The 26,537-nt window shown below is 44.2% G+C and overlaps 1 protein-coding gene across 1 annotated transcript; it reads left to right on the plus strand.

The window, feature by feature from the left end:
* Nucleotides 1–2,194: 2,194 nt before the first annotated feature.
* Nucleotides 2,195–26,149, plus strand: NAPA (NSF attachment protein alpha). Its single transcript, XM_082231314.1, has 11 exons — nt 2,195–2,398; nt 11,301–11,383; nt 12,395–12,511; nt 16,387–16,433; nt 17,192–17,269; nt 17,628–17,683; nt 18,235–18,319; nt 20,089–20,193; nt 21,090–21,158; nt 22,472–22,522; nt 24,392–26,149. The coding sequence occupies exons 1-11, from the start codon at nt 2,295–2,297 to the stop codon at nt 24,491–24,493; spliced, it is 897 nt and encodes a 298-aa protein (XP_082087440.1). The 5' UTR covers nt 2,195–2,294; the 3' UTR covers nt 24,494–26,149.
* Nucleotides 26,150–26,537: the final 388 nt, after the last annotated feature.

Below are 26,537 nucleotides of genomic sequence, written 5' to 3' on the forward strand. Positions count from 1 at the left end.
AACGAATTAAGTACGTAACCAGAGGTACCACTGTAAAAGTTTGTAAATATCAGTGGTTCATTGTAACACACGTTTTTCATTCCAAGTTGCAGGCTGCCTTGGATTCTACACTGGGAGAAAGGAAGGGTATAAAATACCGTATTTTTTGCTCTATAAGACTCACTTTTTCCCTCCTAAAAAGTAAGGGGAAATGTGTGTGCCTCTTATGGAGCGATTGCAGGCTGCGCAGCTATCCTAGAAGCCAGAACAGCAAGAGGGATCGCTGCTTTCACTGCACAGCCATCCCTCTTGCTGTTCTGGCTTCTGAGATTCAGAATTTTTTTTTCTTGTTTTCCTCCTCCAAAAACTAGGTGCGTCTTATGGTCTGGTGCGTCTTATAGAGCGAAAAATATGGTAAATAAATAAATTCACAAAGGTGAAGGTAAAACCAGTGCAGTGAGAATTGATTATTTCACTTCTATACGTCTTAGAGTATTAAAAGTATCTTTAAGCAGCGTGCAAACAAACTGAAGCAAGAACAGGCAATCAAAAGGTCACAGAAACGCAGAGTTACATATAAAAACATTACATTAGTACAAATTACCAATATATAAAAAAATTAATAGCAATGCCCTGCAGTGATGGAATGCTGTTGGGAGAAGGCGAGACGAAATGGAGAATATGCAGCAGTTGGTTGTTTTATGCTCTGCCCGTGACATCATTTTGCATCCACTCCCATGTCTGCAACATACTGTTGTGTGGGCATGCAGAGCAGCTGTTAATCTTTTCAGTTTTTTCTCTAGATTCCCTGGTCACAAATGATATCCTGCCCAGGCACTGGCTTCCTCTGGCAAGGTTTCTCTGACCTCTGCTTTGTGTTTTCATGGAGTTATGGCGCTAATAAGGTGCTGGCTGTTCTAGGGCAAGAGTGGCAGTCTGTGTGAATTAAAGGGTACATGGTTAGGCTCCAAATGCAACCCCATTTTCTGAGCTCATTTCCAAAGGATGCTTGTTGAGTTGAAGCATTAACAATGCAATCCTGAACAAGTCCTGCTGAATTCAGTATCTAAGCATTTAAAGTATTTCCATCTACATGTAAGATGGAAGGTTTTCTCTCTCCTCAGGGCTCTTTAGAGGTCTCCATGGGTCACAGCAGCAGGGAACAAAATTCTCTTTTTTCATGACTAAATAAGAGGTTGGAGGGGGAGAGGAAAGGCATAAAAAAGTGAAAAAATGCATATTTTAATTTATATGTGTCGTGCAAACTTCGAAATAGTTACTGTAAATTAAATGCATCCGTTATCTTTCCCCTGACAAATCAGTATTTTAATATCCTTTCTGCATACTGCTGTAAGAATTCTAAGGTCTCAAACACAGAATAAATATTTCTACATCAGTTCTGAGGGTGGGGATTTTTCCAGTATCAGGTCCGAGCTTTTCTTGGTAGTAATTTATAGATTCCTTATGCAAAATATTTTAAATATTCGGGACAGCTTCTATTATTATTAGCTGAAGTAATAGTATTAACTGTATAATTATTTAGGCTGTTTGCAAAACCAAAACAAACAGCATTTTATATATACAAATTCCCGCTCCGCTAGTTTTCTATTTCACTAAGAATTATCTTTTTTTAAAAAAAGGAGTCATTTTTTAAAAAAACACCAAACCCGTAAATAAATCTATACCCCCCTTCCTCTGAAGTGGTACAGCCTAGCCAACCTCCACAACCCCCCTCCTCCTCTCCACTCAGTGGACTCTACCACCTCCGTTCTAATCGCCTGTAACGCGACGAGCAAGCTTGCGGCTGCTGCCGTCACATGACTCCGAGTGAGTCAGCACAGCCTGAGGCCACGTGAGAGTGCGCGGTGGTGCGAGCCAGCGGCTGCGACGTGCGCAGGCGCGTTTGCAGGCGTAGCCTCGCCTTCCAACAACAACATTAGCTCACCGGGTCACGTGGCGGCGGCGGAGGAAGGGAGGCGGGGCGACGCCGGCGGTTGGGCCGTGCGCGGTGACGTAGGCGCGCGCGCTCTCTCCTCGCGCCAGCTCCTCCTCCTCCTCGGCGGCGGCGTCTGGTCTCCCTAGCCTCGGCTTCCAACAACAACAACAACATTAGCTCACCGGGTCACGTGGCGGGCGGCGGAGGAAGGGAGGCGGGGCGACGCCGGCCGGTTGGGCCGTGCGCGGTGACGTAGGCGCGCACGCTCTCCTCGCGCCAGCGTCTGGTCTCCCCGTCAGTCTGAGGAGAAGTCGGCGGAAGGCGAGTCACTTCAACCTCTGCTGTCGTCGTCGTCTCCGTCTCCCTCCCTCAGGCGGCCATGGCGATGGATACGAGCGGCAAAGAGAAGGAGGCGCTGCAGCTGCTGGCCGAGGCGGACAAGAAAGTGCGCGGCTCCCAAGGCTTCTTCTCGGGGCTGTTCGGGTGAGGCCCTCGGGCAGGACGAGGCGGCGAGGGAGAGGCGGGCCCGGTGTGTGTGGGGGGGGGGGAGGAGAGAGAAACTGCGGGGCGTTGGGTCATGTGGGAATGCGGGAAGTGCGCGCGCGCGCGGGCGGTGTGTGTGGGGGGGGTGTCATTTCTGAAGGGTGTCCCTGCGGGGGGGAGGGGGAGCGAGCAGAGTCAGGGTCATAATAATAATAATAATTGTAATAATTAATAAGGGGTGACATGTGTCCTCTTTTTCCCAGGACACATCTTCTTTTTTTTCAGGGGTAAAATTTATCTCGCGGTCGGATTTTAAAAACTGGCCAAAATGTCTCTGGCTCTACTTTCTGGATATCATCAACAATCTTTATTACAAAAGTAGATAGGTAGCCGTGTTGGTCTGCCATAGTCAAAATAAAAAAATTCCTTCCAGTAGCACCTTAAAGACCAACTAAGTTAGTTCTTGGTATGAGCTTTCGTGTGCATGCACACGTATCTGAAGAAGTGTGCATGCACACGAAAGCTCATACCAAGAACTAACTTAGGTGGTCTTTAAGGTGCTACTGGAAGGAATTTTTTTATCTTTATTACAAAGCAATACACAGTTCATACAGCCTGCCTCCAGGTTAAACAAGCATTTTGTTCAAAATATAGGGATCATTGGTTCTTGCAACCACCAATAAAAACTTCGCCACTGCTAATGTTCTAGCGTTTGTCTGGTCTTCCAATAGGAACCTGACATAGTGAGCCTCTGATTTTCCCGGGAAAGGTACTAGCTAATATTTTGCACAGTGCAACAAAATATGTTTTATGGAGTTTCTGGATATAGACATAAGTGGTGGCTGAAGACTTGCTTTCCCCCATCTCTTCTCCCCTCCATTGCAGTTTCTATAGCCTACATATAGTAGGGGGGTATTTAAAGTGAGAGCTGTCAGAACGTCCTCCCCCCCCTTCAAAATATGGCAGCCCTATTTATCTGACTGGGTTGGTCCCAGCCGCTCTGGGCGGTTTCCCAACAAAAAGTAGCGATACCACAGTACAACATTGCACACTAAAAAAAACTTCGCTTGACGGGTTAATGGATTTCTGGTGGGGTTGATAAATCTCTGGTGTGTAGGTGCTTGTGTTTATGGGGATTGGCATTGTGGTAATAAACTCTGGCGGCTGGTGCCCTTTGGGACTGGTAGGGCGGAAGGCCGGAGGACCAGCGGAAGGTGGAGCCAGAGCCAATGGCGGGCAGAACTGCCACTATGTACTGTAAGAAAGAAGGCAGCCGGGTGGGGGCTGATTCGGAGCATTGTTAAAAACTCAGATAAGCTAGGCACCAAATGGCTCCTTAAACTAGGGTTACCGTCACCAAAACAGATTGCCTAACTGCCTTTTTTAGGCCAGATCGCTCGAAAGTCACGTTTTTCAATGCGGCTTTTTGGTTCTTGATATTCGTTTTGATTGTGCAGATAAAATTCTACAGGATGTGTTGCTACTGTTCGAAAGCAGTAAAGATCCAAACATCCCCAGGCATGAACCTCCAGATGGGCATCTTCACTTAGTCGCAAGTGGTCAATTCGCAAAGTTGGCGGACACCAGCTGGGCAGGGTTGGTGGGGCAGTGTTTTGCTCTCCCTAAAACCAGCCACCACTAAGGAGACTCTGGGGCATTGGGTCGTGTGGAAATGCAGGAAGTGCACACATCGTTGTGGGGGGATATATTGTGAGAGGTGTCGCTGTGGGAAAGTGGCAATGAAGTGTAAAGACAGTGGGAGGGAATGAGTGACAGGCTTGACAAATCATAGGACTGTAAAGTTGGGAGGGACACCAAGGGTCATCTAGCCCTTAGAAGACTTCTAAAGGCAGCGCTATATAAGGGAGTTTTTAACGTTTGATGTTTTATTGTGTTTTCATATTTTGCTGGAAGCTGCCCCAAGTGGCTGGGGCAACCCAGTCAGATGGGCGGCATATAAATAATATTTTTGTTATTTCCCCAACTTGGGGCTCAAACCCACATGTTCTACTGACTGAGCTATCCTAGCTCTTTGGTGGGCGTGATGAATTGCCTGTGTGTGTGAGCAGGAGATAATATAGTAGTGGCTGGTGTCCATTGAGATTGGTAGGGCAGAAGAAAGGAGAATCAACAGTAATTGCAGCCAGCGGCAGGCAGTGCCACCCCCTAACTAACTCAAAGTAAGAAGTCAGCCAGGTGGGGGCTGGTTTGCTTAGGTTGTCATTTGCCCAAAATGGACTAGCTCCCACTGCTAATGAGGGGGACACTTGGTCGAAGGTGAGAAGGAAATAAGAGCTCCATGGTGGAGTCTCTATAAACAAATAGGAATCTGGGAGAGTGGCACTAAGTATGGATAATAGTGGGTTGGGAAAGTTTATATTGGAAGGTAGGTTAGGATGTTCAGGGTTATATATCCAGGGGAAGAGGTGAGCCAACACTCAGCAGAAAATCTGAGGAGTTCCGAAACTGTCTATAGCTTTATTTACAGAAAAATAACATTGGCTAAAGGAGACAAAAATGAGGATGGAGGTAGCTGGAAATGTAGAAACTTAGCTGGTGGGAGGGGCATATTTAAAGAAAGGGATTGGGTGAGATAAACTGAATGGCTTCAAGTTGAAATGGGCCGGGAACGTTCTGGGAAGCAGATTAAATTGGGAGAAGGTGCTAGTAATGCATAGGGGAAGGGCTGCTGACATCTGTGTGAGTTGGAAGATCAGAAAGGTGGTGAAGAGAAGGGAGAAGAAAATAGGCTATTGTAGGACAGTCTGGTGACAGGAGATCCTGCTAATTGGAGTAATGTGTTGAGGATTGGTTGAGATGCATTGCAGGCAAGTGGTCTAGGTCCAGTAGCTGTTTCAGGGCAATGTCATGGGAGCTTTAAGGAAGCAGCTGTTGGGTGAAGTGGGGGCAATAGGAACTGGCTGAGTTGATGGGAGGCGATTTTCTAATATTATGGAGGGGTAACTTCATTGCAGTGAGCTTAAGTGAATGCTGTTGAAACTGGGAATCCTCTGGAGTTTGTTCTTTGAGTGAAGGTTATTGTGGTGATGGAACAGGCTGTAGGTCCAGCTTTATTTGGGAGCGGGTTGGGTGGGACAGACCAAATTCTAATAGTAGTCAAAAAGTGACGGTCTTGCGAGTTAAAGCGCTCTGAATTAAGGCTGTGACCAACTCCACTGCCTGTATCTGTGGAAGCATGCTCAGTCATGTGGAATAGTTTTAAGGTCCAGACCAGTGTGTGCGTTGCAGGGTTCCTGTCAGTGCTGTACATGTGTTGGTTATGAATTTGAAACAGTTGTAAACTTTTATATTTGAAGTCATTGATATTCTGTCCTTCCTCCCTTAGGAGATGAGTGCAGACCACAATAAGAAAAATAAAATAGACAATGTAAAACAACGCACCCATTACAAAGCACCTGAATTAAGGCAACTCCATTCACCTGATTTTCATCATGTGGGCCTTGCTTCCTTTCTGTGCAGAAGACAATAATTTTGTATACTTCCCACTTTTAATTACATTAGGATGGGATTTCCCCCCAATACTTTGGTAACTAGAGACCTGGCTGATGACAGAAGATGCTCATATGCATAACCTGCATAGAAACGTAGAAGAAACTGCCTAAACCATAGTCTGACGTGTGATGCAATGTAGCCTAAATGCTGCTGCACCATAAAAATAAAAGTCCTAATACTTTCACTTTCTCTTTTGCTTCCCCCACTCCTCACTGCTGTGAGTTTGAATATGGAATAACAGTCCCAAGCATTTCTTATTTTTCCTAATTTCCGCCTTCACAGCTTCTTTTGCTGAGCCCAGGTGAGATAACTGGGATTTGGGATAACACTGCTGGTGGGAGCTGCTACCTTGGCAGGAGGCAGATGAGTTTATTGCAGCCCCTGAGCTCCTGTGCTTTGGCTTAGTTTCTGTTAGCTGTTGTAGTTTTCCAGGCTGCAAGGCAGAAGGGTGGTTAAGGCGCAAGTCTATTTCTCAGAAGACAGCAAGCTGCTTTATGCTTAAGAGGAGGGGTTGTGCAAGACTAATGCAGTGTTGTGCAGGGATTAAGGAACTGTACAGGTAATGAATAGTGACTGGCAAGTCTGTCAGAGCTTTTGTCATCCTGGGAAGCTTTGTTAGTTTCCCTGAGACTAATCGCCCTGATTCTATCTGTGCTTTTTCTGAATGTGTGCTAGTACTGCTAAGTAGCTGAGATTATATTCTTGCACACACCAGTGCTTATTTAACAAAATGGAGACGCTTCTGAATGAGCCTGCAGTAAGAGCAGCCTGCATCTACTTTCCTAGCAGCATTTCGGAGACAGTGCTGTTTGAAAGGGTAAAAGGCTTTAGGAGGTGGAAGCAAAAATGTTGTAAGGCATGGTTTGCATAAAGTTGGACCTTCTCTTCTCTCCATAGGAAGAGGGAGGATATGATCATGAACCAGAACAGAGCATGGCTGCCTGCCTAACTTGGAACACTGCAGTTGGCTGAAAATAGTTGTTGAGACTGGCATGAACTAAAAAATAATTTTAAAGCCTGGGACTTGGTTCCAGGCTGACTGGGGAGACTGAAGCGTGTGACGTGATGGATGTCTTCCACCACCCACAGACGAGGAGCATTGTCTGGGTTAGGCATACCCATTAGTCACACACCTACAATTTTAATAACAGTGTCAAGCCTTGAGAAGAAGGGGGAATGGTGGTAAAGGGAGATCTTGGATAAGCTATACGTGGCAGCAGGCTAGCAGTTAGGGGCACAACAGGATACAAAATCCGCCCTTTTTTATATGTCCGTCACTATCTGCAGTCCCATATTTATTGGAGTGAAATGGTAGAAACGGCTAATAACCACCTCCTCCCTCCAAACTTGTATGCTCCAAAAAGCTGAAGGACATCAGAATTTCACAAGAGGGATTGGGTGTCCCTGGGCTGAATGAACCCTCAGGAGTGGTGAGGCCCATAAATGATAAGGCAGTAAGAGTCTAACAGGCTGGCTTCTGATGCACAGACCTACCTTGAGGAATCTTGTATTAGCCTAAAATAAAATCTTTGCTAAGCCTTTCAGTTCCGAATTTTGTGAAGTAAATCCTTGCTTTGTTTTATTTGTTTATTTAAAATACTGATATATTGCAATGAACTAAAACGTCATTAAAACAGCATTCCAATTAAGATTAAAAGGTCAGCAATATTTGGTAATACTTAAAAACATAGCAAAACCAGCATCGCTTTAAAACAGGCTGTATCATGTCCCTGATAGAATATGCCTTCCCTCAGAGAAAAGGATCTCTTTTCTTTAACTGTCAAATTCAAGAGGACCCTTCTGCTTCCTTATTGCATAATATGTAGTTTGGGGTGAGTTAAATGATTATTTGAAGTGGAAAAGTACAGCAGCAAGAGATGCAGCTTTTTCTTAGAAATGGGAAGTTTACTTAAATGTCTGGGGTAGCACCGTCTGTATTTTCTAGCTGGCAAATAAGAGTGCATTTTCCTTTGATATGGATGTGTGTAATGGAAGGGTTAGTTGCCCTTCAGTTATTTGTGGTAACAATAATGGTGTTTGTGGGGAATGTTTTTGCTCCTTCCCTCTTGAAAATAATGCCTTGATGGAGGCTGACGTAGCTGGTGGCTGTTGCATTATAACCTGTGGGCTAAGAAGGAGGAGAACTGGTCTGCGCTTGCAGTTCTTCCGGCTGTGCATCTGTTTTTTTCCTGCTGGCAATGTCTGTTATTGAAGCAGCCATCGCCACCGCTGCCTAGTCAGGGGCAGGCAAGGGAAGGGAGGGCACATGACAGAGCTGGTGACTCAAGGCCAGCTTCCTCTTGCACATAATGCACATCTGGGCCTTGAGATGCAAGGAGCTGAAGGAGATAATGAATTCTCAGAGACTATGAAAAAAAGAAAGCTTGGTGTATCAGGGATTGCTGATTTTCCATGGCGTGGGAGGAAAACAGTCACTTCTAGGAAGGTTGGCGAGATGAAGTGGGAAGACAGAGGGGAGATGACAAAACAGGGTGCTAAAAATGAAAAGGCAATTTGTTTCTGCACCTGGAATTCTTCCTTTGCAAGCCACAAAGGTGCCAAGCTTATTGATGGATATTTAACATTCATAGGTAAAAAGTATTTGTGTGCTTGTGTTGGGGGATCAATACTGTCACTGTTATGGAATAGATTCTTAGGTCAGATTAGGGCTCAGCGACTAGAAGTAAACTTCATTGAACTCAGAAGGGCTTTGCTTCTGAAAGAACATGCCTTGGTCAATCCTCAAGTGTCATAGAAGCCATTTATATGTCTTTCAAGTTCTGGGAATTGCAGTTCTCAGAAAGAGGAGAGTGAGATATTAGTTAGTGTCTTGACAAACCTTCACTTCCTGGGTTGAGGGCTATGATTGCTAAACTGCTTGAGGTTTGTGAAGTGTATGGAGCCCTGTTGTAATATGGATCTCGAGTTATGGGTGTGCTTTTCCCCAGAGGCTGAGATTGAGGTCAAATATATGAGAATGACTGTGTTGGCTTTTAAAGGATTTAAGAATACATACCTCATTAAGCGCTTTTGAGCAGAGGAGATTTCAGCCAGGGTATTCTGTGAATTAAAGTGTTCACCGGTGATGCTTTTTAAAAATTCCTTTCAATACTGTAGTGTTCTCTCTTTGTATATTTTGTGCGTGTGAAAGAGAGAGTGCACATTTAGGATGGATTTTTATAAACTGGGTTGCCGGTGATGACTGTCCCCCTCCTGTACCTGACACACAAATCCCTTCCCTTAAATTCTTCCAAGAGTTAAAGAGGACTTGGAAGAACACAAGGGGTCGTTTTCCTTTGTAGTGGAGTTTGTACTGAGCTTTGGAAAGGACAAACAGAAGTGTCTCATCTCACTTTATGCTGGGAAAATCCTGTCTGGGTGATCCACAAGACTTTGGAGAGAGAGGAATGACATTGACTGCAAGTAATACCTGGCTAGAAATTGAGACCCCTCATCTAGGAAATTAAATTGCTAGGCACTTAATAAAACACTATGCTGCATAAGACTGTGGAAATGAGCTTGGCACTAGGAACCCAAAATATTTTTATTTATGAAACTATAGAATACCTCCTCGTATAAAATATCAAGGAGGTGTACAACAAAATAATGCAAGTTCAATAAAACATAAAACACCATAAAAATAAGGAATCATAAAAAATGGCTGTCATGTAGAAAAAGATAGGCTTCCTGTCATGAAATCTTTCAAGAGTTACCTGAAAATTAGCTGCAAGGATGCCTGCTGAACCTCTGCTGGATGAGTATGTATTACACAGCGTGCAACCAGTGACATTAAATGCTCAACTTCACATTGGAGCCAGATGGGCTTCTGAACTAGAGGGGAGGGGACAACTAACACTGTTTTTCCAAATGATCTTGGTGTTTAAGCTGGAATATAAGGGCGCAGGTGGTCCTTAAGGTACTCTGGACCCAGGTTGTTCAAGGCTTTGTATGTTAATACAATAACCATGAACCTGGCCAAGTAAAATATGTGCAGCTAGTACAGATGTTTTAGCAGAGGTATCACATGTCATCTGCCCCAGTTACGATTGTGATTAGACACCTGCCCTTCACTTTTAAGGTCCCAGGGTTGGTAACAACATTAAAAACACTTTAAAACAGCTTACAAGCACAAAAATCTAGCCACTGGAGCTTTTGGATGAAGATCAGCCCCACATAGAGTGCATCATAGTAATCCAGTCTCATTGTTACCAGTGTCTTAGTACAAATAAGCTTTCTGGTTTTTGAACCCAAGTTTTCCTGGGTGGGATCCTGTAGCTCTGGTGATGGCTGGACTTCTGGGAGCCACTTCTGGGAGAGATGTCCAGAGGACTGTACTGTTCCACTGTTGTGCAATGGCCAGATGCCTCCCAGACTAGGAATCTACCTCACAGTCCCAGTGAACTAAACCATAATTGACATCTTGCCTTTGCTTGGAGGCTGTAAGCAAAGCCTGCTTTTCCAGTCCCTATAGTGTGAAAATCACCCAGACCAGATTCTGTACATTGTTTTGTGGGTGTCTGACGGTTTAACTGTTATGTGTGTTTGGAACAACTGTTAAGATGTGTATTACGTTGTTCTTCTGGGCTCTCTTGCCCTTTACTCTGGGCCTCTTCTCTTTTCATAGCAAGAAACCTTGGCCTGATGATGCTTCTCTTTCTAACCACAGGACTCATTTTGCCAAAGCTGAAACATCTGGCAAGGTTTAGCTACTTGCCATCTGCAGCAAATTTTCAGAAGAACCAAATCCTTGGCATTCAGTGAAGACATGGATATGTCTGTTCAATAGAAGAATGTGGTGTCGTGGTGGGCAGGGAATCTTGTTTTGAAGAACTTTGGGGGTTTAGGGCAAATCTGACATTTTTACATATGGAAATTTTTGTTTGCCTCTTACCTCTTTGTGGAATATACCACAGAGCATCTATACCTAGGATCAGAAGAAAGTGCAGTGTAAATTGTAGGGCTCAAATGGGCTTTAAGAGTGTGGTTTCTTTCTTGCCTTGTATTAGGGGCATTCAGGTGCTCAGTGAAGACCTTCTTGTTTAGATAGGTTCTTTAGCACGCAAGGTGTTTACCTGGTCTATTATTAATATTCCCGTGTTGTATTGGGAAGTCACTAGTTTTTATTTCTTTGAATTGTATACTTTACGGCGCTTCTCTGTGATAGAAATCATAAAAAAGGGAGAAGTGAATTATGCATCTCTCAATATCTCTTGTTCCGTGTCCTTATATCCGTGGGTGCAGACCCAGTCTAAAGCTGTGTAGCATTCTTAATGTGGGTAAGGCATTCTCTCCCCCCCCCCCCCCCGGAGAGCATGTTCCTTTCCAAGCAGATGGTTCTGTTTGCCTGTGCAGCAAGCTGATTCAGTGGTATCTTTTCTTTCCTCTCTAGGGGTGGCTCCTCCAGGGTCGAGGAAGCATGTGATATCTATGCAAGAGCGGCCAATATGTTTAAAATGGCCAAGAACTGGAGTGGTACGTAGCATTATCTCTCACCCTTTGCTTGCCTTGCATTCCTCAGAACTGCATACCCCAACTGCTCATTGGCTTGTGAACTCTCTCTCTCTCATTGTAAGAGAAATGCAGAGTCCCTGGGCTAAAAAGCAGGAAACATATGGTCTTCAGAATAATATGGACCTGTAATATAATATACCTATACAGTGGTACCTCGGGTTACAGACACTTCAGGTTACGGACTCTGCTAACCCAGAAATAGTACTTTGGGTTAAGAGCTTTGCTTCAGGGTGAGAACAGAAATCGTGCGGTGGCAGCATGGCGGCAGCAGGAGGCCCCATTAGCTAAAGTGGTACCTCAGGTTAAGAACAGTTTCAGGTTAAGAACGGACCTCCAGAACGAATTAAGTTCTTAACCCGAGGTACCACTGTAATATCCCCCAGCAAGTGTTGGGGAAGAGCCTGCTGTCTTGGCCCAGTTTCTTGTGAAACCCTAGACTAAGATTTATGGCATTCTCTCTTAGTAGAGAGGGCCATAGCTCAGTGGTAAAGGGCATGCTTGGCATTTTAAGCACCCTAGGTTCAATCCTTGGCATCTCCAGGTAGGACTGGAAAAGACTTCTCTCTGAAGCACTGGAGAGCAGCAGCAGCAGCAGCCAGTCAGTATAGACCACTGGTCTTGAGCTGATGGGTTGGACTGCCTATGTAAGGTAAGAGGCAAATTATCTCTGCCTCTTTTCCTGGATTTGACACGAGACCATCACCGTTTGATAAGGTGCTGGTTGAATGGGTGCTGTAAGATTAAATTAGAGCTCTGCAGGTACGTGTCAAGTCCTCTTTGTTTTACCTGTATGGACATTTGGCAACACAAGGGTTGCAGGAGTAAGCCTTGACCCCTTCTGCCACTTTTCTCTTGCTTTTAACTTGAGGCCTCTTCCGTATCGTCACAGTTCTGGTTTTAGAATTTTGATGTTATGTGCATGGACAAATTCCAGGCCTTGCATACTCACAGGCCCTTTCTCTCTCCACCTAGCTGCAGGGAATGCCTTCTGCCAGGCTGCTCAGTTGCATCTCCAGCTGCAGAACAAGCATGATGCGGCCATGAGCTTTGTGGATGCTGGCAATGCCTTCAAGAAAGCTGATCCTCAAGGTAAGAAAAAAGTGGATTAGGCAAGTTATACAGCCTCAAAACTGTAGTGGGACTTGCTCCTCGGGCTGGAGCTGGGAGGGTAGTCTGTGAGACAAGGCCTATTCACGCCTCCTGAAATATTCTACACACTTGTGTATTTGATGCAGAAAGCACCGTGTTTGCGTGATTGCGAAATGTGTTTAAATTGCAGAATTTGGGTCACTATCATGCAGAGTACACCAAGCCTTGGGTGGAACTGGGTGCATTGCGCAGTCTGTGTATCCATATACTTATTCATATTTTATGTGCACATATCTCTGGTTGATGAGAAGGGAAGACAGCTGCTGCATTCAGATGTAAATATCTCAGTTTAATAAGATGAGATACGCACAAGTCTCTTGCTCGCCCATGCAGCCCTCTTCTCCTTTGTGAAGGCTTGGAGTTGGTTTGTTCTGAATCTCATAACCATAGTTTACCAGTTCAAATGAAGTGGGAAACTGCGGCCAATTAGAGCCACAACATTTCAAGGAAGGAGTTAAAATTGCTTTATTTGCATGTGTCTCTTTTCAATAAGCCAAGCTACAATCATCTGAACACAGCCATTGTGTTGGACTTCTGGACTTGTGGTGCTTAACTGCCAAATGCTAATATGTACATTCTCTCTAAAGCTGCAAGTCGCGTAGGTTGCTGAAGGGCAAAAGCTAATGTGCCAGCTGGCTTCCTTGCATTATACACTGAGATGCCCTGCTTTAGCCTGAATCCTCAGTCGCCTGCAGCATTGCATAAGAGCTTCAAGTTGACAGGCTTCCCCCTGGCCAGGCTTGTGCAAGCCTCACAGATACTAAACATGCCGTATCAGTCCATGAGTACATTCTGCCTTAAATGTTCAGGTTCCACCTTTGCAGGAGATCTTCACCTGCATATATGCACAACCCTTTTGGTATCAAGGTGCCTCTGAGCCTTGCATAGAGTGCCTGTTCCTCAAATTCACCCACCTGTGTGTTTGTCATTAGTATATGACTTCAAGGTAGAATCAAGTCCAGATGTCTTTTTTTTAATCCTCCTTCGAAAGCAGCAGTTATGAGGAGGGGCGTTTTCATGTTCTTCTCGCTAATTTTTCCTTTCTCTGCGCAGCAACTGGGTTATATGGCGCCTTTGCTCCATTGTAGTCTTGAGGCCAAAGGCCTGTTTGGGAAGAGGATCCCCCTTCTGGGATTTCATGTGCATGTCTGCTGGCGACAATTAGCAGAAAAGACAGACAAATGAGGAGGGGAGAGCCATCTTCTGCAGCTGCCTAGACTCAGGCAGCAATTTCAGGATAAAAGATGATAAAGTAACCTGAGGAGAAAACAAATTTAATCCTCCCCAGGGATTTGCTTAATCTTTTGGAGATTTGCATTCTGATTATCGGCTGCAGTAGCACAGCTAAAGAGCCACCCTCGCCCTTGTCATTGCGCCTGGCGGAGGCGGAGCAGCCTGGGCGCATGGGATGCCTGAGCTGGTCTGTGGGGTGGCTAATGTGATGAAAAGGGATCCCACCTTGGCACCTACATCCTCTTGCTTTGGATCTTCTGCTTTCCGTGAACAGTTGATTTCTCAGGGCAGAAGTGCCGAAAGGAGAGGCATTGCATGCGCTCCTGATATAACATGCAGTCTAGATGAGAGAAAATATTATGAAAATGATATATAGGTGGTACATGACACCAGTCAAGCTTGCAAAGATATACCATCTGTCTGATAATAAATGTTGGAAGTGCAAGGAGGCTGAAGGGACATTCTTTCACCTTTGGTGGACTTGTCCAAGAGTGAAGGCCTTCTGGGAAATGATCTATAATGAGTTAAAAAAGGTGTTTAAGTACACCTTTCCCAAGAAACCGGAGGCCTTCCTCTTGGGCAATGTGGGCCAAAAGGTGTTAAAGAAGGATAGAACATTTTTTATGTATGCAACCACTGCAGCAAGAATTCTTATCGCTAAACATTGGAAGACTCAAGATTTGCCCACACTGGAAGAGTGGCAAACGCAATTGATGGACTACATGGAATTGGCCGAGATGACTGTCAGGATTCGAGATCTGGGAGAAGAAGCAATGGAGGAGGACTGGAAAAAATTTAAGGATTATTTGCAAAAATTTTATAAGTTATATGAACTATAGGAATTTGCACGATCCGGAAGGTTAGCCCCAGCAACGAGAGAGGAATATATATGAAACTAGATAATAATTATGAAAGAACCAAGGTTTAAAGGTTTTTTTTTTAAAAAAAAGATGAGTAATTTGGATAATAAGTAATTTAAACCTAAAATGTATTTGAAGTTACAAAAGAAACACACGAAATAAGGTTATAATTTGCTGTCAAATTTATTGTTGAGAATGCACTGTGCGGGAGATGTGGGGAAGTCCGTTGGTGGATTGAAAAAAGATTTGGAAATGGTCTGTTCTTTTTTTTTTCTATCTTCTCTTTTCTTGTTGATTTCTTCTGTGCTGTTTATTTCTATCTGAAAAAATGCAATAAAAAATATTATAAAAAAAAAATAGATGAGAGCTCTGTACACACAATGTAGTCCTCACCCACTCTTCCAAAATTTGCCAAATTAACTTGTGCAGATTTGCACCTCTTGGCTTCACCAGCCTGATGGTGCTTACAAGGGCAGGTTTTGACCCTTTAAATCCATCCCGGGGATTGCTTGTCTGCACACACTCTCTTGCTTGGACCTTAATGTCTTCTGAGGGCCTCTAGGGTGGCCCCATGCAATAAGGTGCGACAGTTGAGTGAGAAATACTTTTTCAAGGTTGGCACCCTGACACACACTCCCCAGACACTCCTGGCAACTACTTTGATGTCATTTTAACACTCAATAAATATCAACACTGAATAAACACATTTCCTTTTCCCAGGACTCTTTGTTCTATTTCTAATGTAAATTCTTTGCTTCTTTTTAATGCCCCTTTTATGCCTGATTGTGCTTTTTTTTATTTGTTCTCATTCTCATTTGTCAGCCATCAAAGACTGGATTGCCCATTTATTTTATTTTGGAAACCTTAAAATGGTGCTTTTATCCAGATCTGGCTGCTAGGGTGGTGTACATAAATGTCCAAAATACAAACACAAAGTTAAACCAAACACAATAAAATGTGTTGAGGGGGCAGGAGGGAATCCTGTAGTAATCCTGTGCTCACCATTTAAATTTCCATCCAAATCCTTTTCTTCTTGTTTCTGAGCTTTCAAGAGTGGCTTGTTGCTATGCTTGAAACAACTGCCAATTTAAAACAATGAAATTAGAAGCTGCCATTTAGCAAATGGTCGGAGTTCACAGTATCCAATTCTGTGTGTGACCAGGACACATATTAGTTTAAATATATTCAGTACTGAAGTTCTTCAGCTGACTACACAAGGGCAGCATAGCTGCGATAACTTTGATGTTTTGCTGTTGGTTTGTAATGTTTCTGGAAAAGCGGTAAACAATTTATTCCTTTTTGGGGGAGTGGGGTGGGGGACAAGGTCAGCACTGGAATCCACCCTGCTAATCCTGGGACACTGGCTATGCATGTGTTTTGCAGAATGACCAGTTGTAGTATCTTCATTCTGAGTAGAATGTGGTGACATTCTAATTGTATCCATTCCTACCCGAAGGGAGAATACAGACCAGAACTCCAAGCAGTGATGATAAACACCCATCAGTTCTCCAAATGAGCTTGCTACTGTCTTTCAAGTCCCATAAGATCTATGGGCCTCAGCAGCTTTCCTTGAGTGGCTTTTGATCCCCAGGGTGGGAAGTGTGCTATAAATATACTCACAGCATTGTCCCTTTCATGGAGGATAAAGGAGCAGCATTGCCAGATGGTTTTATTTCCTTAGATTGCTGTGTTTAAAATTGCTACCTCTTTCTGTTTTTACAGAGGCCATTAACTGTCTCCTCAGATCTATTGAGATCTACACAGACATGGTAAGCCTGTTTTGATATACGTATTGTGCAATTCAAAAACAAGTTTGTTTTTAAAAATGGAATGTTTTGTGTATGTATATTTGTATGTCTGATTTAAAGAGGAAATGTTAAAACTGCAAAGAGGGGGGCATGGTGTCCAGCAAACTTTCCCTGTGTATGGGAATTGCCCTCCCCTGGTGCAAGTAAATATTAGCATCTTGGATGGGGCTTTTGCAGTGCTCTGTTGAAAGGTATCTTGAGCTTGCATCGGCTGGCTGAACCAGATGCTTGTGCTGTTTGTCAGGGGATTTGCAGCACGTCTTTTGTAGGATTGTTCTAAGAGGTGGAGGCACGTCCTTGAATTGATAAAATAACCTAGTATGGACAGTACTTAGAGTACAAAGCAGATTGCTCTGCTGAACAAAACCAAGAAATGCATTGAAGCTGGCAAGCGTCATCTCTAGCACAGACATCCTTAAAAAAAGTTAATTAGTGTGTAAACCTTCACAAAGTCTGTGTGTATGACACCTGCCCATCCCTCACAATTGTACACTTGTGAGGTGGGGAGTGTACTTTGATATACCCAACATGTACCTAAAGGCTATGAATGTGTGTTTTGCAAATGTAGTGCAAGACTGCAGGAAGTCTGGAGTCTCAAGAGAATTGCCCATTTTTAACAAGGTTGAGGACTACTCACCACTTGAAATTGGGATGTGCGCAAGTACCCAGACGTCCTGAAACGGCAGTTCATTTTTCACCCCTGTCTTTTTGTCCTTTAGGGCCGTTTCACCATTGCAGCCAAGCACCATATAACGATAGCAGAGATCTATGAGACGGAGCTGGTAGACATTGAAAAGGTATGATGAGAAAGGGACTTCCCCTTGCCCTAACAAATTGCTAGAGAGGTACGTCTTGCTCTGGCATGCCTTGCTCTGCTCCCTTAGTATTGCCTTCCCAGAGAAATGTAGACGTAGGAACTGTGGTACATTTTGAAGAGTGTCCCTTGATTTTGCTGCTTCTAACATCCAGATTTCAACAAACGCCCCTAACACATGGGAAGGATAATTGCCATTCTGTCCTGCTTGTGAGCTCCCTGTGGAGCATCTGTCTGCCTACTGGAGGCGGAATATTTGGCTGTTTGCACCTTTGGTCTGAACCCAAATTCATGTGTCCAGTCTAATTTCTTATTCAGTTTCTCTTTGTATTCCTTTCAAGGCAATAGCCCATTATGAGCAAGCTGCAGATTACTACAAAGGTGAAGAATCTAATAGGTAATTGAAGAACTCTGGTATTCTTGTACCCTTCTCTGCCCTAGGGTTGTGTTGGGTAGGTGCTTTGGAACGGCTTCTGTTTTTAGGTTTGGGTTTTTAATTTAGCATTTAATTCTATGTAAAGCAGCCTAGGATGTTTCTTGATGGAGGGCAACGTATAAGTTGCCTAAATAAACATGCCCACCACAACCTATGTAAATGTCCCCCAAATTTTTCTTGTATTGAGGGGGGCGGAAGGCAGGAGAGTCATTTGCAAGCAGAACCGATCACCTGGTAGAGGGCTAAGGCACCTCCCTCCATCATGTTAGCACTAAGAGGTCAACACCTTAGTCAAAAAATGTGTTGTCCTTGAATGTACACCTTGCCAGGCAATAGGAGCATGGTAAAGGGACAGGGTTTGATTTCTCCCCTGTGGAAGCAACCTTTTTATTTTAAAAAACACCACCACCCTTGACCATGGAGACACCTGTGATTTGATCTGGGCAGATAGATGGGTGGGTTGCTACTCCTGTCCAGGTGCCTGCAGCTCCTTTTTCCCTCTCTTCCTGCAGCTCGGCAAACAAGTGTTTGCTGAAAGTGGCCACCTACGCAGCTCAGCTGGAGCAGTACCAGAAAGCTATTGAGATCTACGAGCAGGTATGTTTATGACTCGTCTTCCCTCCCCCTCCCAGCACAAATCTTTGTTTAAATCAAATTCTTAAGGTAAAAGACGTACAACATATGAAAATGAAACCGTTGCCAGGATGGTGTACCCCATGTTCTAGTTAAAATAGCACACCTAGACAATACAAATTCTGACCTAAGGAAAGTTGCATATTGACGTGTCCATACTTTCTGCATACCGTCAACTGAATAAACATTGTTTTGCTGACTGTAGGGCAGGGATGTGTAAGATGTGCAGGTACTGAAGCCTTCCAAACTTTGGAAAGCTTACTCAGCTCTTGATTATTGAGATTACAGGGCATGAGGGCTAGAAGCTTGGTTTTTCTCATAAATGAAAGCTAAACCTCCCAAGATACTGATACCTGGAGGAAAACCAGGAACTAGGAAAAATAAATAATGGTTCTAGTGAATAGCATTTTTTAAGCTGAATTGATTCTTTACAACTATAAAATACCACCTTCTCCTGAGACTTAACCTTGGCTGAAAGACTTATCACTGCTTGTTCTGTATATACTATTATTCCCTCCTGCTGCCCCCTCAAAAAGTTTGCAACTTCCAGAACAATTTTTCTTGCCAATCAGACAAACAACATCTCCTGGAGATCATGTTCAGCACAGTTAGCATCTTGTGTTGCCAGGTGTAGACTATTTGAACACTTTGCTGTTGATCATTTGCAGGGAGATTGCTAACAGTGGTTGTCTAATGGAGTCAGGGCTATTGTCTTAGCTTGCCTCTTCTCCCACCTGCACCCCTTTCTGTACTTTGACATCCCCACTTCATAGCTATAAGATGAAGCAATTTACCTTGAAGAAAACCTGCAATTCTCACTCAAATTCTGTGGCATCTTCAGAATTCCTCAACTGAGAAAAAAGGAATCCAGCCACTAATTTATAGCATGCTTCCATAAAAAAAAGAAGAACGTGAAGGGGAGGCTCACTTTTTGAAACCTGCCCCTGTTCATTCTCCCCTCCAATTAATTTGTGGTTAGGGATGAACATACTGTATCTACACAGAACCTATGTGGTCAGAAGGGCCATATTGCTGCTTTGTTCCTACTTAGAGAAGGGTGCCAGTAGGGCATAGGAGCCAGTGTGGTGTAGTGGTTAAGAGCGGTAGTCACGTAATCTGGGGAACCGGGTTCGCGTCTCCGCTCCTCCACATGCAGCTGCTGGGTGACCTTGGGCCAGTCACACTTCTGTGAAGTCTCTCAGCCCCACTCACCTCACAGAGTGTTTGTTGTGGGGGAGGAAGGGAAAGGAGAATGTTAGCCGCTTTGAGACTCCTGAAGGGGAGTGAAAGGCGGGATATTAAATCCAAACTCTTCTTCAGTAGGAGTTGTGAGTATTTTTATTATTATTTCAATTTATATACCACCCTTTATCACAAGATCCCAGGTGTACAACATTAAAAACACATTGCAGAACATCAATGATAAAACATCATAAAAAAACATAATGACGGATGTCCTAATAGTGAAATAACCATCATAATAACAGTCCACTCACTCGTACTTTCACAGGCCATAGATTAGTTAATAGCCATAGGCCTGGGTAAAGAGGAATTGTTTTGCCTGGTGCCTAGAGGCATGTAGTGGTGGCACCAGGCAAGCCTTTCTGGGGAGAGCTTTCCACAGATGGGGAGCCACCACAGAAAAGACCTGCTCTCTTGTTGCTTTCAAGGCAACCAAATGCCAGAGTCTCCAGGGGCCCCAAGTTAAACTTGCTCTTCTTTGGCATCTCCAGGTGGGCACCAGCGCCATGGACAGCCCTCTGCTGAAGTACAGCGCCAAGGAGTACTTCTTCAAGGCAGCGCTCTGCCACTTCTGCATTGACATGCTCAACGCCAAGGTCTGGGCAACAGTTTTTTTGTCTTCCAAGCTTTGTGTCTGGTGTTGCCAAGATCCAGCATCCCAAGTGCCTGTCTAGGCTGTTTCCAAACTTTCCCCCCACAGACCACTTGAAAATTTATGAGGGTCTTGGTGGGGGCACTTAATTAATTTTCCGACTATTACAGCAATCATAATGTGCTGTGCTTAGATGCTGTGAGATTTTTACTTGCATTTTTACTGCTGCTTTTATTTCTTACATATATTTCATCGTATTGCTATTTGAATTCAATAGAATTTGAACTGTAATGCAATGACATGCAATATAAGAAATAAAAGAAGCAATAAAAGTACAATTCTAAATCAATGTTTTTAATGCAGTGGATGTGCTGGCTCCTGTTCTCAACCATAAATTCAGACATGCCACGGGCTACCTTGGTAAAGCCTGTAGTTTACTGGTGTCTAGGAATCACAGTTTGGGAACCCCTGCTTTATTTAATGTGCCTTGTTTCCTCTGGATGTGTTCAGAATGGGCATAGGCAGAATATGGACAGTGGCGGGTGCAACTATAGCTCTCTAGCTTTCTTCCATCACAAACCTGAGTCAAAAGTCTACAAGCAGGACTTCTTTTAGCTTGTTCCTAGGAGAGAGGCAGAAGTTGGGCATGTTGACAGCATGCAACACCAGTGTTTAACTTATGGGTCAAGGACTGAAGCCATATAGGAGCAAGGATCTGGGTCGATAATGTCTTTGTGTAATAGCGCTGTCATAGGGGGCTTTGCAACATGTTGGAGGAAGGAGCTGGGGCTTCTGTAGTGTGTTGGTTTCTAAAATTTGAGTAGCTCTACTAACAAGCCTTTGGATGACCAACAGCTAACTTACTGCATTTCTCATCTTATCTTCTTTTTAAAAAATCAGTTGGCTATACAGAAATATGAAGAAATGTTCCCAGCTTTCTCGGACTCCAGAGAGTGCAAACTGGTTAAAGTGAGTAGTTTTTATCTAGCCTTCAAAGGCTGATGTAGACGTCTGTAGGAGCTGCTGTCCTGGTCACTGTCAGAAAGCATCCATTTGGCGGTTAAAATAAGTTTTGTGAGTCTTGAAACTACACAAGGAAACCGTGGATTAGCTCAGTGGTTTCCATACCCCCCCAAACAAAAAATGCCGAAAAACTTGCCAGACCACTTAATGATTTTTCACCCTGTTGTAGCAATTGTGCTAGATGCTAAATGATTTTAGATTGTATTTTCATTGCCTCTTTTATTTCTTCTAGTGTATTTTATGGCATACCAGTCTGAATTCCAGACAATATAAAATAATGTATACTAATAAATAATAAAATGCAATATGAGAACTGAAAGAAGCAATGAAAATATAATTAAAAATAAACTTGAATATATAATATGCTGCGGGGATGCGGGTGGCGCTGTGGGTAAAACCTCAGCGCCTAGGACTTGCCGATCGTCAGGTCGGCGGTTCGAATCCCCGCGATGGGGTGCGCTCCCGTTGCTCGGTCCCAGTGCCTGCCAACCTAGCAATTCGAAAGCACCCCCGGGTGCAAGTAGATAAATATGGACCGCTTACTGGCGGGAAGGTAAACGGCGTTTCCGTGTGCTGTGCTGGCTCGCCAGGTGCAGCTTGTCACGCTAGCCACGTGACCCGGAAGTGTCTGCGGACAGCGCTGGCCCTCGGCCTCTTTAAGTGAGATGGGCGCACAACCCTAGAGTCGGACACGACTGGCCCGTACGGTCAGGGGTACCTTTACCTTTATAATATGCTGCACCTGCTGTTCTTTGAGCTTGCAGTCCCTGGCGGTCTGTGGACCACAGTTTGGGAACTCCAGCTTCGGATTACTTAAACTTTATGATTGAATTTGTGGAGCTCTTCAGTGTTCTTGTACAAAGGATAAGATGCCAGTGAGCAAGAAATGAGAGGTTTTCTGTGCAGTCAGCAAGGATGGACGAACAAAAGGTTGGTGGTTGGGATGGGAGGGATGTCGATGAGGCACACAGGTGCTCCTTAGTATGAAGATCAAACAAACCGAAAAGACTGGAGATGTAAAGCTATTCAGATCTTGTAACATGCTTTTTTGTCCCATCCCATCACTCGTTTAAAATAGGATCTGTCCTAGATTGCATGATTACATACACTTTTGTTATCAGCCTGTCAATAATCCATACCCAAAGCATATTTTTTTAAAAAATATTCTGTTTGTTGTTAGGGCACAATGGGACACTGATTCACCATCTTGTAATTGGGAACTAATCCATAAGTTCACCAATATTCTGTCTCCCTCACAGAAATTGCTGGATGCTCATGAAGAACAGAACATTGACAGCTACACCGAATCGGTAAGGCTGTGTTTTCCTCAAGGGCCTAGTGTGAACATGGGAGGGTTGCTGTGACACCTAGTTTCCATTAACCTAGAATCTAAAGATGGGGAACATCTGGCCTTTCAGTCAGGTTGAGCTACAACTCCCATCAGCCCCAGCGAGCATGGCTGGGTATGATGGGAGTTGTAGTTCAGCAGCCCCCAGAGGGCTACAGGTTCTGTTGGCTTTTCGCAGTATGGTAGCGCTGCAGAGAGCTTGCTGGGGAGACCTTGCATTAAAAAGGGACTCAAAAATAACTTAAAGAAGGTTTTAATAAGAAAAACAAAAACTCCATTTACACTAAATATATTAACAAACAAACATGACCCAACCACCAACCCATCCCCCAGGGTAATGGGAGAGCTAGGTGCTGCTCCTTATATACTACACCCAGATGCTGACACACCTTAATCAAATACAACTCAGCAGCACCTGCTATGTTTCACAGCTGTAAAGCTGGGTCTCGTTATCTTGCTCTGGCCCCTTACTCTGGCCCCTTAAAGACATACACATGGAGTGGAACAATGATGAACCTTTACATTTAAAGAAACCATTCAACAGGTTCCCCACCCCTGCTATAATCTGACAGGTTACCCTGGTGGGAAAGCTTTAGTTTCTTCTGTAAGTTTGACTCACATTCTCCTGGGCTGCCAGCTTTTTACCTTCTCTGTGTGCCTGGGAGACACACTGCCTTCAGACCTCAGGTGGTAAGAATAGATTGGTTTTTATTTAGAGCAACCAGCTCTAAAGTGGGGCAGGCAGGCAGCGATCTGCACCAGAACACAGGTGGTACATGGGGATCAGCAGTTAGATGCCTCTGGGCCAGATTTAGTCCCCCTGAGTGCCAGCCTGGCGGAAAAGGAGGTGTGGGGGAAATAGCATCTCTGGCGGCAGATGCTAACAGCCACTTCTGGGGTGGTGATAGCATTAGTATCTGTGGAAAGGAGGACGAGTGCTCCTGCAAAGCCAGCTGCTGACATGTATTTCATACACTTAAAATCACATGTATACTTTCCAAGCTAAAATCCTAGATTCAGAGACTCGTTTGTTTATCCAAGGAAAGGCATTTTTAAGCATTCAGATCAAACAGATCTAGCATGGGAGGAAGGCAGGTTGATTTTAATGACTCTGACTCCAAATATCCGAAAGGTCACCTCAACCTTTACAGGTTCTTAGGCTTTAAGATCAACGGAGGGCCCTCTTGGTGGTTCCAACATCCTCAAAGGTTTTGGTAGTAAAAGCCCTGGAAAGGACATTCTTTGTGGCATCGCCTAGGTTGTGAACTCCCCCCCCCCCCAGAAGTGCGCCTGGTACCTTCATTATATAATTTCTGTCATATGCTGAAGACAATACCTCTTTACTTTGACTTCGCCGATGACTGAGATACATATTTTTAGGACAAGCCCCCCATCGGTTGGCTAATGTTTTAAGCTGATTTTAATATTGTATTTTAAATATATTTATTAATTATATTTAAGCAACTATTATTATTATTATTATTATTATTATTATTATTATTATTAATTATTATTTCTTCCTAGGGCAGCTTACAGCATTAAAAACAATTTGAAACAACTTAGAATGTATATGCTGCCTAACCACAATTGTCTCTAAGCAGCGTACAAGAAATACAGTACCGAAAATTTTAAAAATTGTTAAAACTAACCCGCCTCAGGACCTTACAGTGAAGTGTGGGTAAGAAAATTGAGATAACAATAGTAATGGCAGCAAAGAAGCTGTATAGAATATTGCCAGTGGTTCCATATGTGAATGTGGTTTCATAGGCAGGAGCTCACCACAGGGAAAATTTACTGCATCTCTGTTCTTTCCTGCCCCCCCCCCAATCAGGTGAAGGAGTATGACTCCATCTCTCGCTTGGACCAGTGGCTCACCACCATGCTCCTGCGCATCAAGAAAACCATACAGGGCGAAGAGGAGGACCTACGCTAAGCCACTGCCCCCCAACCCTCTGCCCCTCATCTGCAGAACTCTGCGTGGATCGGCTCTGGGGGAGGAGAGGGGTTTTGGCCCAAAGGAACTGGACTTGAATGGCAAATGGTTTATTACTGCTCCCTTTCTCATCACCTCTCTCCTTGCCGCCGCCTCTTAGTACTGCAGAAAACAGGACCAGGGAGTGTGTCGCCCGTGGACTGACTCCAGCTGGAGAGAGACATGAAGGCTGTAACATGAAGTTCTCATTTCCGTTGCCTCGCTGCCCCTCCCCAGAATCTCAGCGCGTTGCTTTCTGAGCCAGCATTTTACCTTCTTCCGACGGCTTTAAAATAATTTGTATGGCTTAACGCTTGAAAGTCTCTCTAGTGGGTTCAGATGATGGCACCAGCTTCCTTCCTCTCTCCCAGAAGAGAGCTTGTTGGAAGCTCGCCCTGGGGTGGAAAGGAGCCTCTTCTGTACAGCAGAGGAGATGCCCCCGTCCTCGTGGCCTCATCCCTTTACGCACCTCAAACCACATCTTCCAGAGCAGTTCCAGCCCCCCTCCCCCAGGCAGCGATTGGATGGCAGCCCCCTTTTCCCCTTTCCTTGTATCAAATACTTGTCCTATCAAAAAGGGTAGCATTGCTTTCTCATTCTAATGATTGACATGAAGCTGCCTGAGCTGGTTCTTAATTGGAAGCTGGCACGCATACCCCCATTTCAAGTCCTGGCAGACATACGAGAACTAGAAATTCTAGATATGTTACGTGGTGTATATCCTGACTCTTCTTTTCCAGGCTGCAAGAAGCATTTCTTGCAGCCCAGCTTACCATCTTGAATTCAGGTAGGAAAGAGTTACCCTTGCTCTTTCCCTTGTCCTTAGAGGTTGGTGCCAGTCACCCATACAACATTACACGAGTATGGGGTCGTAATGCATATCCATTTGCCGGTCACTAGGGGATATAGGATGTTCGTTCTCCTGTTGCCTGCGTAGCAAGAGGCAAACAATTCCTGAGCCATGCTGCAGGTAGCCAAAAACCTATTTAATGCTAGTAATTCTGTGTGTGTGCAGGCTGTCTTGATAGCTACCATCTCTTGCATGGTTTTCCTTCAGGCTTAGTTTGAAGGGAGCAATTCTTCTGCCAAGTATTCTGTGTTCTGTATTCATTGTTCTAATGCTTCCCTCCCACCTCTGGATTTCCTCTTGTGTTGGCTTTAAAACAGAAAAACAAAAAACACCTAACTTTATCATGTAGTTGAGACAAAAGGGTTGATATCTTCATGAGGGATTCTCATGTTGAACTTTTTATTATTCAAGTGGGGTGGGGAGGGTGAAATTAAGTGCTGCTGCATGTTTTACAATGTCCACCAGCAAGTAACTCTGATTATAGAAAAATAACTTGCACACTGCAAACAACGAGTAATAAAAATCTGCATGGGTGGAAAACCAAACTATAGTAATCTTTGTCTAACAATAGCCTCTCTAGCTAAAGTTCCTGCTGCTTCTCTTAAGTGACGTGCATGTTTTCAGGCCTAGGCTCTCCACGTTGTTTGTTCCCATCAGTGTTCCAGGACTAATTCTGCCACTTTCCCGTCAACCCTTCTAAGTTGTGATTTCTATTTCTGAGCACTGGCTGTGATTCTGTCTATAAAAAACACAATTACATGCTTGAATCTGGCTGTGCATATGTGTGTTCAGTCTTCAGACTTTTTTCCTGTGATGGATTTGGAACCGGAGCAGCTATGTTTGGGTGAACTTGACCTGCAGCTTCTCACCCTGTTTTGAGCAGTGCTGCTTTCCAGGTTTGAGTGTGGTGTGTATTCTGCACTTTTAAAAGATGGGGGAGGGGGAGACATAGTGCCCGTAAAAGCAGAGTTGTGCTAATTTGTGTTAGCTTGCATAATTCTGCCTTTTTCAATGCAGTACAGTGAACCTTTCCCCTGCACTGTCCCTAAAAATTCATTAGACTTGTCAACATGCATCAGTTTATCTTCGATCCGAACTTGTTTTTAAAAAGCAAATCCCATTCTGAATGCTGCAAGTACCACCCCCCACCCCCGA

The sequence above is a fragment of the Podarcis vaucheri genome (genome assembly GCF_965113315.1).
Source record: "Podarcis vaucheri genome assembly, chromosome: 7".
Classification (NCBI taxonomy): Eukaryota; Metazoa; Chordata; class Lepidosauria; order Squamata; family Lacertidae; genus Podarcis; species Podarcis vaucheri.